At 35.1% G+C, this 13,892-nt stretch overlaps 1 protein-coding gene across 1 annotated transcript in view; it reads right to left on the bottom strand.

Moving 5' to 3' along the window:
- Positions 1-13,892, bottom strand: part of LOC149805395 (nuclear RNA export factor 1-like) — a 122,425-nt gene that overhangs the window by 52,429 nt on the left and 56,104 nt on the right. Inside the window, exons 11-13 of the mRNA XM_089949921.1 lie at positions 9,099-9,206; positions 6,862-6,971; positions 1,556-1,592 (exon numbers count right to left, since the gene is read on the bottom strand). Coding sequence (XP_089806047.1) covers positions 1,556-1,592; positions 6,862-6,971; positions 9,099-9,206 — 255 coding nt within the window. The remainder of the gene's footprint in view (positions 1-1,555; positions 1,593-6,861; positions 6,972-9,098; positions 9,207-13,892) is intronic.

Here is a 13,892-nt window from a genome sequence, read left to right on the forward strand (position 1 = left end):
ATCATATATTTACATACAACAAAAACCTGATCCACCTCAAGTTTCATTTATAAACATATTTACTTTGCTTAGAAGGACTGCCTTCTGCTATCGATGAACTTTGGTTCATAGCAAAGACTGGGTTGTCCAACGAAAGTTTAGGATGCCAGCGACAACAATGTGGACTACACTCAATGCGTTCAGTTTGAATATGTATTATACCTCTGAAATTAGATTCTTGATTGAATAAAACAGAAGTGGAATGAAGTGAATACTCTTTCAGGTGGCAATGCAACATTAATCAACAAATCCACTGAAAACTGAAGGCATTGTGGTGAGGATGGTGGTGGTCAACAGAAATAAAATGTGATGCCACTCTTGCCAATCCAACTAGAATGTTGGAGAAGATGTTGTTGGAGAAAATGTTCTGATTAGTTGGTGAGGGATGTATTAATATAAGACCATCTATAATAAAATGGACTATTCTGTATGCATGATTGACAGAACGGGTCACCCACTGCCACATGTAAGCTATCCTTAAGCAATTGCATAAGCAATAATTTATACACAACAAAAACCACACAGAGTTAACTTTTTTACTTATAGGCATATATATTTTGCATAAGGGGACTATCTATTGCTGGTGTGTGTGTGTGTGTGTGATTTGGATTTTTAACATAGCTTTAACAGTTATTCAGTCATATCGCTATGATGTCTGCAGTGTGGCAGTTTATAGTGATGCCTATCACTGCAGCATGCTGTCCCACCCAGTCACATTATCCTGACACCAGGCTGACCAGTCCTAACACTAACCTCTTAATGTTGAGCACCAAGCGAGGCAGCTGTTAGTACCATTTTTATAAGTTTTTGGTATGACTCGCAAGGGGATCGAACCCACAACCTCCCACATCCGAGGCAGATGCTCTAACCATTAGACCACTGGAGCGGTCAGAACCATGGTGGCTCAGTACTGAATTTGTGAGAACCCATAAAAATGTGTGCTGTCCAGGCATGAGAGGAAATGGTAACTGACAACAGACAGGATTCTGTATGAATTCCTCTGTCCAAGGTTAGAACACTCAAGTATGATTTTTGGCCAGGTACACAGATTACCTTTAAGCACATCTGTTGCTTAAACAACCCAAAAGAAAGCTTGCAAGGGCTGGATTTATGAGGTAATGGATGTACCCAAATTTATCAAGACCATAAAACATATTCAAAGAAAGAAATCCAATAATAATTAATGGTGTTATTGTGGAAACAAATGTGGGATGGATGAACTGAAAGATGAATGACAAATTTAATATCTCATTTTCAATAGAATGTAGTGATAAAGCTGAAGTCAAATGTCATGAATGAGCAATGCCTAAGACAGTCAAAATAGTTATGTGCAGGTAGGTAAGTGATATCCATTTATCTGTAGATCACTGGGTATTTGGCATGGTATAACATCTGAACATCTGATAAATGGATCTCAATTACCTGTCTGTGCTTGATTGTTTGCATTGTTCTGGCTTTGGCTATTGGAAGCCTGCCATATAATAACCATGTCACTTTGGAAATAAAATATACATACCAATTTCAGAATCTTGGGAAACTTCTGCCGCACAGCACTGAAATGAAACCACTGCATGTGATAGTGTGCAAACTTTGAAGCCAGTTCTCCAATCAAAATAAATACACATTTGTATTTCACTTTTAAATTCTTACAAATGTTATGTGTACAGTATTACAGCCTGCATCTAAACAGAAAATGATAAAGGTGATTCATAAATAAATTATTTTACACTTATTTCCTGATGATTTGTCAATTACTTTGTCCAGAAAGCAGGATACTTTCTAAAATTCTTTGAGTACTGTCTTAAGTTCTGAATCGTATGAGAGAAGTTAAGGAATCTGTAATTGAATTCAATTTCACACACAATTTTCAACTTACATTTTGCTTCAAATACTATGTGTAAGTAATACTTTTTCAACCTTGATTAAAATACCAATTAGAAATGGGATTCAGTGCTCTATTAGCAATCTACACTTAATATCACCCAGCTAATCAAATACAAAATATACTCAATAAATTTATGACTTTGTGACACATTATAGAAAATAAATTATCCTATTCAAGATTTCATGAACTGTGTTTCTTTGGGTATAAAGCACACCAAATTACAGTGTGGACCTACATCTGATGTCCTACAATTCACTGACAAATCAGGCTCTTTTGCTATTGTAACATCATTTACTGACAGATTAGGCTCTGTTGCTATTGTAACATCATTTACTGATGGATCAGGCTCTGTTGCTATTGTAACATCATTTACTGACATATCAGGCTCTGTTGCTAATGTAACATCATTTACTGACAGATTAGGCTCTGTTGCTATTGTAACATCATTTACTGACAGATTAAGCTCTGTTGCAATTGTTACGATTCAATGACAGGTTGCTAGTGTCACATGATTCCCTGACAGAATAGGCACTGTACTGTTCTCACATGATTCCCTGACAGAACATGCTCTATGCTGTTCTCATATACTTCACAGACAGAATGGGCTCTGTGCAATTCACACATGATTCACAGACAGAACAAGCTCTATTTTCATTTTACTTAAGACAGTGAGCAAGCTAAAACAACCCTGAAATGGCAGCACATTAAGTAACTGCATGTTGTGGTCTAGGATCCTGACAGCTGGTTACATGTTATACATTGGTACAGATGGTAATAGAGTCATCAAAAAAACCCAATGCTTTTCAAGATTTCATATCATACATGAGGATGCAAAGAATGGAGCCAAATGTACAAATTGTTATCAAATCTTGCTTGGAGTCAAATGTAAAAATTTGTATCAGATCTTTCATGCATGGGAATTGTTTTTAACCAAAACTTCCTTGGGGCCAAATTTAGCAATATTATCAAAACTTTCTTGAGGGAACCCAACTACAAATCAATCAACCATCGGTTGGCAATTACAATCAGAAAGTTATTACCAATAGAACCATACTATATTTTTTGGCTTCTTTTAATGAACAGGTGTAGAATCTGGAACTCTGTCATTTATATCAGCTGTACATGGATTCAAAATATATCTCAATGAAATGAGCTTTTTCAGCAGAAATGGATCCAAAATTAATCTTAAAGAAATATTAAGATGTACAATATGCACAAACCCAAAATAAATCTCCAAAATAATCTGTACAGCATATATAGATCCAATCCAAACTTAATACAGCCTGGTCTGATACTAAAAGCAGTCAAGCTTTTTGTCCTTGCTGGCTGAGACATGACATGCACATGAACGTTTTAGCATGTAGTAATTCTTCAAACACAGGCTTTAAGTCATTGCTTGAATCTGGAGAGATTACTTTGTTTAAGATGACTAGAAAGCCTCATGTTAAAAATGGGTCTCAGCAATATGGTAGCATGTACATATAAACATATATGAATCAAGTTTACAAAGTTATAGTTTATTTAACTCTGTCACTCATTTGCAAACTTTTGATCAACAGAATTAAATTATTACATAAAAATGCCCCCCCCCCCCCCCAGTTCATCTAGATAAGAATGTTACCAAAAACACAAGATATTTTTGCAAGTCTCAAATTCTGAATTTTCTTTTTAGGTCACTTTTCGTATGCAAAAATGTAAGGAATAATATACAAATAATCAGAATTTAGATTTTTTTAAAACTGACTTCTTTATCAAATTTCAATGTGATTTAATAGTATTTCTATCAATATGCAAATAAGTAGAAATTTAAATTCAAAACTAATTTTTTTATCCAATTTCAACATGATCCAAAACAAGTTTCAGCTTTCTATGACAGAGTCAAATAAAAATCCAAAAGGACCCTGTACTGCAATTCTCATGGGCTTCATTATGACTGTCCCCACTATGGTGAGCATTCCTTATTGTATCCTTTTGAAACCCTTCAGGTGCCAGTTGCCCCTGTCTTGGGTTGATGCCCTTTCTGGATCATCTTACCTGTCATTGGGTGCAATCTGCGTCACCTAAGCAAAGCTCACTTCACAATGCCCATAATCAGTCAAATAATGTCATCCTACCCAATCAAATAGAAGGAATCTATTAGATTCCATATATATTAATTTCAACTGCAGGATTCCATATTTTCCCACAAAACTCAACAAATTGTAGAAAGTTTTGAAATTTCTAAGTCTGACCCAAAGGAAGTTACAAATGATATGAAAGACAGAAATCTTTTAATAAGCCATGATTTAATACATTGATAGTTTCATAAATAATAGTGAATTATTCAAGTTCAATGGAAAGGAATATCTAAAACATTCATAAATATGCAGAATCCAAAAGTCTTAAGTCCAAAAATTCTCACATTTGACTTACATAGCAACATGCACTTTTATCCTATGTATGTAATTTAAACACAATGACTAAATCTAAAAACAAGATTTAATTTTCATAAATCTTTCACTTGTTGCAGTGATTATATTACCTGTATTTCAATATTCTTTAGATCAGTCAAATTATTTTTAAGTTTTTAAAGTTGATGCAGTTTCCATTTTCAATTATGATATCTGTAATGTTTAATTTTTTCATCAAAAAAACATGATAACCAGATCCTCTGTACCTGTACTCATAAATTGAGTCCAAATGTAACAGCACCTGGACCCAGATCTGCCATTACATTATGCACATGCAGATCTGGATCTGTGCCGTTTTTTAAGAGTAATTGATAGAACAAACAACACAGACCCTGATCTACCATCATATTATGCAATGGCAGATCTGGGTCTATGTTGTTTGCAGTTGGACCTGACTGGAGCGAGTGTATCTGGTACTCTGAATCCAATATCTGCTTGGTTATAATTTTTCACATGAAAATTCCTACTTTTTCTGCATTATTTAATTTTTTCAGTGCAAGAGTAAAGCCTATAGAGAAATCCGTAAATGCAGGTATTAGTCAACTTGTGCAGAATCACAGATGCAAGTAAAATATATTTTTCTGGATTATTCTTTATCTTTTTATTGCTGAGACTCATATTATAATCATCATTTTATGAAAAACACTGTGAAAATTTCATTTCTTTCAAACTGCAATACAATATCTAGTTTTTAATCATAATGATAAAAATCAACATAAGGATATCACAAAGATACTTGAAATAGCTTATATCACTATCAGTTCTGCCTCTGATGTTAATAACCAAATGCAGAATAAATGTCTTTCTTGTTAAAAATATCTGATTGATTTAAATCAAGTGCAACTATTGTATTCCAAATGGATATCAGAAAAGAATATATCAATAAAATTAGTGAGAAACAATGTCTTCAGAAAATGTTACTACTCAACAGTTCAAGTATAAACCATCTGGAAAATGTAATGTAATGCCCACCAGTGGCTTGCAAGGATGACTCCAGCATGAGATGGCTTTAAAATGGCAATCTTTATTTCAAAATTAACAATGCATAAATCTGTGTTATGTCATGAGCCCATCTCTGTACAGCATAAGCCAAAAATCTGGACGCATATAATGTACAGCTAATCAAGGTCAATACTGTTTGCCTGAAATCATGTTTATAATGAACAGCACAGAACCCAATATGCTGGGTATCATGTGAGTGCAGATCTGGGTCCACGATATTTGAAGTTCAGTGTGTGTGTACACGCATACATGTAAGTGTTGGTGTGTGTGTGTGTGTGTGTATATATATATATATATATATATATATATATATATATATATATATATATATATATATATATATATAAATCATTAACTCATTCAGCCCCAATCCCGCCTGTAGATGTGATGAGGCTGTTCCCGACTTCCAAGCTCTGCAGCATCAAGATCATTTAAGATAAACCAAAGTGGGTGGTATTACAAAAAAGCAGACAGATATAGCTCAACAATGATACCAAACAATTTGGATGTTTAAGTTGTACTACAAAATACTGAGGGAAAACCTAACTTTTTGGACCCATTTTTTTTTAAACCTAAAATTCGCCCGTGGTCGGAATCTGATTTTGTGTCCAGATTTTAGACCTTGTGGCCTCAGATCTAAGGCAGACCGGTCTGAACTACACAAAGGTGAACGTCTGCAAAAAGTAGGAAAAGGTGGGCATTTGGAATAAAGAGTGGTCTCGATATGAAAATGATGGGTCCATTAAGGAAAAAAAAAATATAAAGAAAAATCCAACTTTTAACCTTCTGCTCATGCGTGAGCAAAATAACCAATCGAAAAAAATGTTTCTAATACAACAAGGCATTAGACTGATGGAAAATCTGTTGGAAGTGGATGTATTAGGATGTATTCAGAAATAGCCCCCAAAATGCATTTCCTACTTGCATTTCAGGCGAAAATGACAAAAACCTTCAGGGCTGAATGAGTTAATGGCTTCCAAAGGTATCTCATAATTTCACCATTTCATCAAGGTTTTCACTGGATATAATAAATAATAATGGCTAATACATAAAGCAAGACATGCACCAAGGTAAAAATCATGCCAATAACACTAATTATCATCAACAGAGATCTCTGTGTCGGGACTTTTCCCTACAGCTGCATCTACTCTAAAACATAATTTTTATTCCCCTTCCATATGATACAAAAGATGGAATTTTCTAAATGTAAGAACAAACACTGGACAATGATGTGCAATATTTTGTATGTTTTGCTGTTTTATCTGTATAACTCTTAAGAAATTAGCATTAATCATGCAATGCTGCATCCAAGAACAGACCTTGCTACAGTGATAGAACTGACAGCATTAATAGAAATGGTACGAGAGACCTCTCTCTCAAGACCTAGGCAGTTACCCAGATAAGTTTACCCTTCACCTAGTGAACCTGCTGATGACCTTTGAACTTGTTGTCGTTGTCAAGACAACAGATGAACTTTACCATTACCTAATGTAGCCCAACTGATCTTTAAACTTATCACATAATTCATTGCCATCTAATGTCAATTCTTCTAGTGTCCAGCCCCTGATTTTGTCCAGCTCATCGAGGCTCCGCAACTGTAAATAAACACAACATATAGCATGACTACAAGAAAAATAAGTACATTCCTGCAAATCAAAGTCTTTTCAAACAGAGAGAGATTTACACACAGACAAGGAAAGCAACAAGATGCCTAGGATTCATCAATATTGTGCAAGAAACTTTGTTCAATATGCAAGGGCAAAGTTTTATGTCAAACAGAGACCATGATTCAGTCAAATTTAAATAGAAAAACACGAAAACTGAACTAGCCTAAGTCTAATCCCAAATTTGGTTATATTAAAAACAATATGCTCTCCAAAAGACTGAGGCAGGAGCAAAAACAAATGTGCCTTGATTTTACAGTTTTACTCAGGCATCAAAGTACAACATCCAGATTAATTGCTTGGTGCATGAGCCATTAAAGGAAATTCACATCTGTATAATACAATTTTTCACACTGATTGGAAGGAAAAGTAAATCCATTGCAGAAGCACTAAATTTTACAAGACTATGAGTCATATCAGCATGCTATAAAGATGAAGAACAGTGAAATAACGTCATGTGTGAAAGGGTATGATAACACAATGTGCCGTAACATGCCAAGATAAGACTCATCAAATTCAATGAGCAATATATAATCTGTGCAACTTTACTTTTACATTACAGATCCTGAAATTGATTTTAATCAGACATGCCAAAACAATCAAACAGTACACTGCACCACATATTTCTAGTAAACTGCAAGAGTATTTCTCCAGTATCATTTATTTCAATTTTCATGATTTCATTCTGAAAAGACTCATCTAGATATGCTTCCATCACTTAAAAGATATATTATCTTGATGAAGCATGAACATAACTAAATCAGTATCCACGTGGAAACTCTTGGACATTTCTTTGGCTGTACGTGAGAAGATGCATTAGTATATAAATATGGCTCCATGTGGGAAATATTTGACATTTCCTTGTCTGTATGTGAGAACATGCATTAGTATCCAAATCTGACTCCATGTGGGAACTCTTGAGCATTTCCATGTCTGTATGTGAGAACATGCATTAGTATCCAAATCTGATGTGGGAACTCTTGGACATTTCTTTGGCTGTCCATGAGAACATGCATTAGTATCCAAATCTGACTCCATGTGGGAACTCTTGAGCATTTCCATGTCTGTATGTGAGAACATGCATTAGTATCCAAATCTGATGTGGGAACTCTTGGACATTTCTTTGGCTGTCCATGAGAACATGCATTAGTATCCAAAACTGACGTGGGAACTCTTGGACATTTTCTTGTCTGTACATGAGAACATGAATTAGTATCCAAATTTGACACAATGTGGGAACATAGATATTTTCTCTGTTCATGTGTGAGAACATGCATTAGCATCCAAGTCTGACTCCATGTGGGAAGTCTTGGACATTTTTATCATTGTGTGTGGTAATATGCATTAGCATCCAAATCTTCTCTGTGTGGGATCTCATAGACATTTCCCTGTCTGTGTATGAGAACATGCATTAGTATCCAAGTCTGAATTTTACTTAATCATTTACGGTAGAGAAATCTTGTGCCTCAGATTATGAGTTGAGGAAGACTGGAGATTCAATCCCCTCGAGACCAAGCATGGAGGTGAGGAGATATGTAAATGAAATGTAGAAATTTTATGTATACTGCTGCCTGGTAACATATTTTATTTTACTAGTATTTGCATTTTTCCATCCATATTTAATAATTTTGTGCACTTCTTCAGGTTAATTTCCTATCAAAGAATGCAAACTTAAATTGCAATTCCCGACATTTAAGAAAATACTTCAAGTCATCTTGACTTCTAACATCCAAACCTTACGGTTTCAGATACTTTCTGTCATCGTTTATGAACAAAGTTAAACCTCTGAAGAAAAAAAACCTAATCAATATTGTGAAAGCAGCAGCAAATGTTGATAAAAGTGGACATGTGGATCATCAAAACTATTTAAAGCCAAAGTAGTCTGGATGTAATAATTATACTAATTAACATTTTAGATAACTATTTAGATGATTAGAGGTGTACTGCATAATAAAGAGGCTTAAAATTAAAATAAAAATTCAAGTAAATTATTTTTTTCTGTGTAATAATGAACTTTTAATCTACTGTTTAAAAGAACTAATGTGTGAAGTTTCTTACCTTATTTTTCCCCAAATTTAACTGTGTAATATTGGGGGCTTTTCCTGTCAAAGCAGCAAAGTAATACAGACTCATGAGTTTATTATTACTAACATCAATAGCCACGAGCTGAAAAAAAAAACCAAGATAAAGATAAACAATAATTCAGAGTGAAGTATAAGTAGTTAAAACAACCCAGATAAACAAAGGCAATAGTTCACAATGCAGTACTAGCAGATAAATGAACCCACAGTTCAGAGTGAAGTACAAGTAGCTAAATTAACCTACACTTCGAGTGAAGTACAAGTAGCTAAATTAACACATAAAACTAGGCAATAGTTCACAATGCTGTACTAGCAGCTAAATTAACCCACAGTTCAGAGTGAAGTACAAGTAGCTAACACAGAAAAATAAGTAATAGTTCACAATGCAGCATAAGCAGCTAAATTAACCCACACTTCAGAGCGACGTGAGTGAGTGATCTAGATTTTCAACATAGCTTTAACAATTTTTCAGTCATATCACTATGATGTCTGCAGTGTGACAGTTTATAGTAATGTTTAGCACTGGGGCATCATGCCGCAGACATGTAGCATGATGTCCCACCCAGTCATATTATCCTGACACCAGGCTGACCAGTCCTAACACTAACCTCTTAATGCTAAGCGCCAAGCGAGGCAGCTGTCAGTACCATTTTTTAAAGTCTTTGGTATGACTTGGCCAGGGATTGAACCCACGACCTACCTCATCCACGGCGGATGCTCCAACCACTAGGCCACCGGAACGGTTTCAGAGTGAAGTACAAGTAGCTAAATTAACACATAACAATAGGCAATAGTTCACAATGCATTACAAGCAGCTAAATTAACCCACACTTCAGAGTGAAGTAAAAGTAGCTAAATTAACACATAAAAATAGGCAATAGTTCATAATATAGTAAAGGCAGCTAAATTAATCCATTTCAGAATGAAGTACAAGTAACTAAATTACCATGGACAAAAACTGGCATTAGTTCAGAATGAAATACAAGTAGCTAAATTAACCCACTGTGAAGGACAAGCAGCTAAACAAAAAAAATTGGTGTTAGTTCAGAATGAAGTACAAGTAGCTAAAATCAGCTGTACCACAAAACCCCAAATCTGAAAAAAATGGCACTATGCTTCTCTATTAATGTTAAAATAGTTGCTACTAAAGTAGTTGAATTTGTGACCACAATTTCAGAATTGGCAACTAAAAATTGTTGACAGATCACCTTTTGATGACTTTCATAATCATAATACAGAAAAAAGAACAATGTTAATACATTCAATAAACAAGTATATAATATATTTTACACTAACCAGAGGAATGAAGAGTAATTTCCTCACACACATATATCCCTGCACCTTATGCATCACACCCCTACCCATGACAGACATGAATCTCTAGTATAAAAAAGTGCACAAATCTTCTGAAAAATGCTTGAGAATAATAATTTGTCCCCATTCAAATCTGATGATGATGACCATAATATGTACCAAGTTTAACAGCAATCCAGTAAAAACTGAAAAAGTAGCTGCATTCACAAAATTCCATCCAGCTGTCAAAAAGAACAATAACTTTTACAAAAATCATGGCAGCACAAAGACTGTTCAGTATCTGTATCACTAGATGATCACCATAATATGTAACATTTTTCATATAAATCATATTATTTGACCAAGTTTCATGGCAATCAATCAGATAGAATCCTTCAAAGGGACTGAAAGGCAGTGAGAAAAAAAAATCATAGATGTCTGCAATATTTGTGATGTTGGAGTCAGATCAGCACCATTTTTATTTAGGACAAACTAAACATCATAACAAGTTTATGACCAGTAGAGCTAAAAACTGGATCAAGAGACGATGTAGATGTCAGGCTGTCATAATAAAACTTTTCTGATGTGCCTCCATATATAATTCCAAGGTCTCTGCCATATTAATGAAAGCATAAATTCATTGCACCTGCCAGGATGAATTTTTATTAGCATTTTTACAATAAAGTCACTGATTTTTTTACCTTTAATTCATTTTCTTTTTTAAAAAAAGCATGTAACTCAATAATGTCTTTCCATACCCAAGGACAAACAACCTAAGCATTTTATTACATGTTGCTGTTCTTGGGAACAGGATCAGTTGCTTGCTACACCAGTCTTTCTTGGATTCAATTACAAACATTACTCCCACTGGAGCCCCTAAATGAAGCAAGTCTACGAACTTCAGAAGTATGTAAACCTATAGCAATTGCCAACTTTCCCATCAGGTAATACAATGCACTGGAAATTAGCATCACCAGTAGTCTGAATAAATTTCAGTTCATACCCAATTTTATATCACATTTTATTTAGTTATTATTTTGCTCTAAATCTTCTTGGCAGGCCTATTTGCATAGAATTATTTAGGCAATATGCTTACTATCTTACGCACACTCCACTTGGTGGTTTTGGCACATGTACATTGACAGCCTATATGGCAACAGAAACCATTAAGGTCAAAGGCCAACATGAAAATGATAATGTGACAAAAACTTGTTTGTGCAGCAATTTGTTTTAGACATGCAATTGCTTTCATGTACATTGAAGAACAAAGAACAAGGTTTACAGTAAGTGAGATTTGGGTTTTCTACATCCCGCATTTATTGTAAGATGAACCATAAGCTTTTACTGCACTTGTAAAATTTTTGCTGTGGATTAAAAAGAGAAAGAATTCCAATTATTGTGATGACTTTAAAACATATATAAGAAAGCAGACTTTTAACTAAAGTAAATACTTACCTAATCACATTAACATTACGGACATAAGCCTACAGCCTCCAGAACCCAGCCTTAATAAAATAAAAAAATGTTCTTTTCCCCATCCACTTCATGTAGACAAAGGGCAATAACTCTTAAGAATTACCTCCCCTTGCCACCACCAGGTGTCGCCAGTTTGAAGTTGAGGCGGCAGGCTCCAATTTCGTAAATTGGCCCCTGGCAAATTTCTTAACTTAAGGCTATGGTGTGACTTTTTCTGGTATTATTGTTTACTATTTAAAGATATGGATATATTTGTGAACTAGGTGTTTTGGGCTTGTGTTGTTCTTGAAATTGATGTCAGGCATGTACACTGTCCATAGCTACACTGCAGTAGATTGATAGTGAAATACCAATAGTTGGCTAGGAAGAAGAGCTAGCCTCCCATAACAGTAAACACATGGGTTTGGGGCAAGTAGAATATCTCAAAAACAGCTTGGATGACAACTATTTTCAATTGCATCAGTCTGTTTAGTACACACAATTTTGCAGAATTGTCATCTAGGAAAAGGGCTTGTGTTTGTACTATGAGCATCACATGGTGTCAAAAATGACCTTCGGACATGAAAGTTACCAGTAGAAATTTGGGGCTGGGATGCATAAAATTCTTCTATGAACTGCCATTGACTTCTCTGGTCAAGTGGATAATATTCTTATGATTTGTTTTAATATAGGTATCTAAAAATATGGACCTTTTTGATCTCACTTGTGTATTTGATTTTTTAAGATTTTTTTTTTATATAAGGTCACTGATTGCGGCATTAAATTTGTACATAAAAACTGGCTCATGCCCCCTGAGCAATAATGAACATGGATGCTTGCATGGCGGAGAGTTTGGATGGGTTTTTAAGTAATATGAGTGGGAAAGTATTTTCAGAGAAAGATAATTTACTTAAAAATTTGCTTTCTTCTTCAAAAATGTTTCCAAATCACATTAAACATTAGGAGAATAGGTAATAGGAGGGAATGTTGAGCATCTGACCTGTATCTCAGATATCCTTTTAGGAAAATATTGCTGGATTCCCCAAATGAACTATAACCCTTTCTCCTAACTGATTAGCAACACAGCCTGTGATGTCTATGCAGTTCAGAAGTATTGAAACCTTCTTATCAACAAATTTTAAATGGCAAATCCAGTGAAGCTAATAGGCTGTGTTGACTATTAACTGGGTCTGGTGGTCATCTGGAATGCTGAGAAAGGACCCACCAGGTTCAAAGTTTGCCTCTGTGAAGTTAAATCTCTTAGATAAAAACTTGAGAAGGTTGATTCTGCATGCCAGCTAACTGCTCCTATTATGTCTCAGATTGAAACAATATGTTCAAATGCAAGATTGCTCTAATCTCATGAGCTGAAATCTTCATGAGATTACTCTGATCTTGTAACATTTCAAAGTACACTGAGTGTTATAAATCAGTCGTAATGACAGGGCTTGAGGGGTGACATCCTGCTTTCAAGCTTTCAGTGGAAGAAAGGGTGATTGGCATGTGCCAAAACTTGCCTCAGTGCATTTCAAGTAGAGTTTGAGAGCTAGGACAGGGTCTTACATGGCCACTGCTCATCTATGGAGGAGAAAGTGTAAGACAATTCTTTGATTGCCAATTGATAGTAACCTATTCTTGGCTGTGTCAAGAAGACCACCATGCCATCAGATATGAACTGAAGATTGTTAGCACCCAGAACTAATTTATTTGGGAAATAGGGTTAGTGATTTTGGTTGCTGCAAATCAAAATTGGTTAACCAATCCAATTGTCTTTATCATGACTGAAACTGTGTCTGCCATGATGTCTGAAAGTGTCCAAGATCATTGAGCGGTAGCCTTTGATAGTAATTACAGACAACTTTTTCTCCCTGAAAAGCCAGAGAAAGAAGTTTGGCCAATCAGGCAATTGAATCACTCACTGGGATGATGCTATTGATTTGGCACCATTCCTTAAACACCTGCCATTTTGCCTCAAAAGCCTTCAATGTGGATGGCCTCCTTGCTCATGAGATTCTCTCCAATA

The sequence above is a fragment of the Sinohyriopsis cumingii genome, chromosome 2, assembly GCF_028554795.1.
Source record: "Sinohyriopsis cumingii isolate HCF-2022 chromosome 2, ASM2855479v2, whole genome shotgun sequence".
Taxonomy (NCBI): Eukaryota; Metazoa; Mollusca; class Bivalvia; order Unionida; family Unionidae; genus Sinohyriopsis; species Sinohyriopsis cumingii.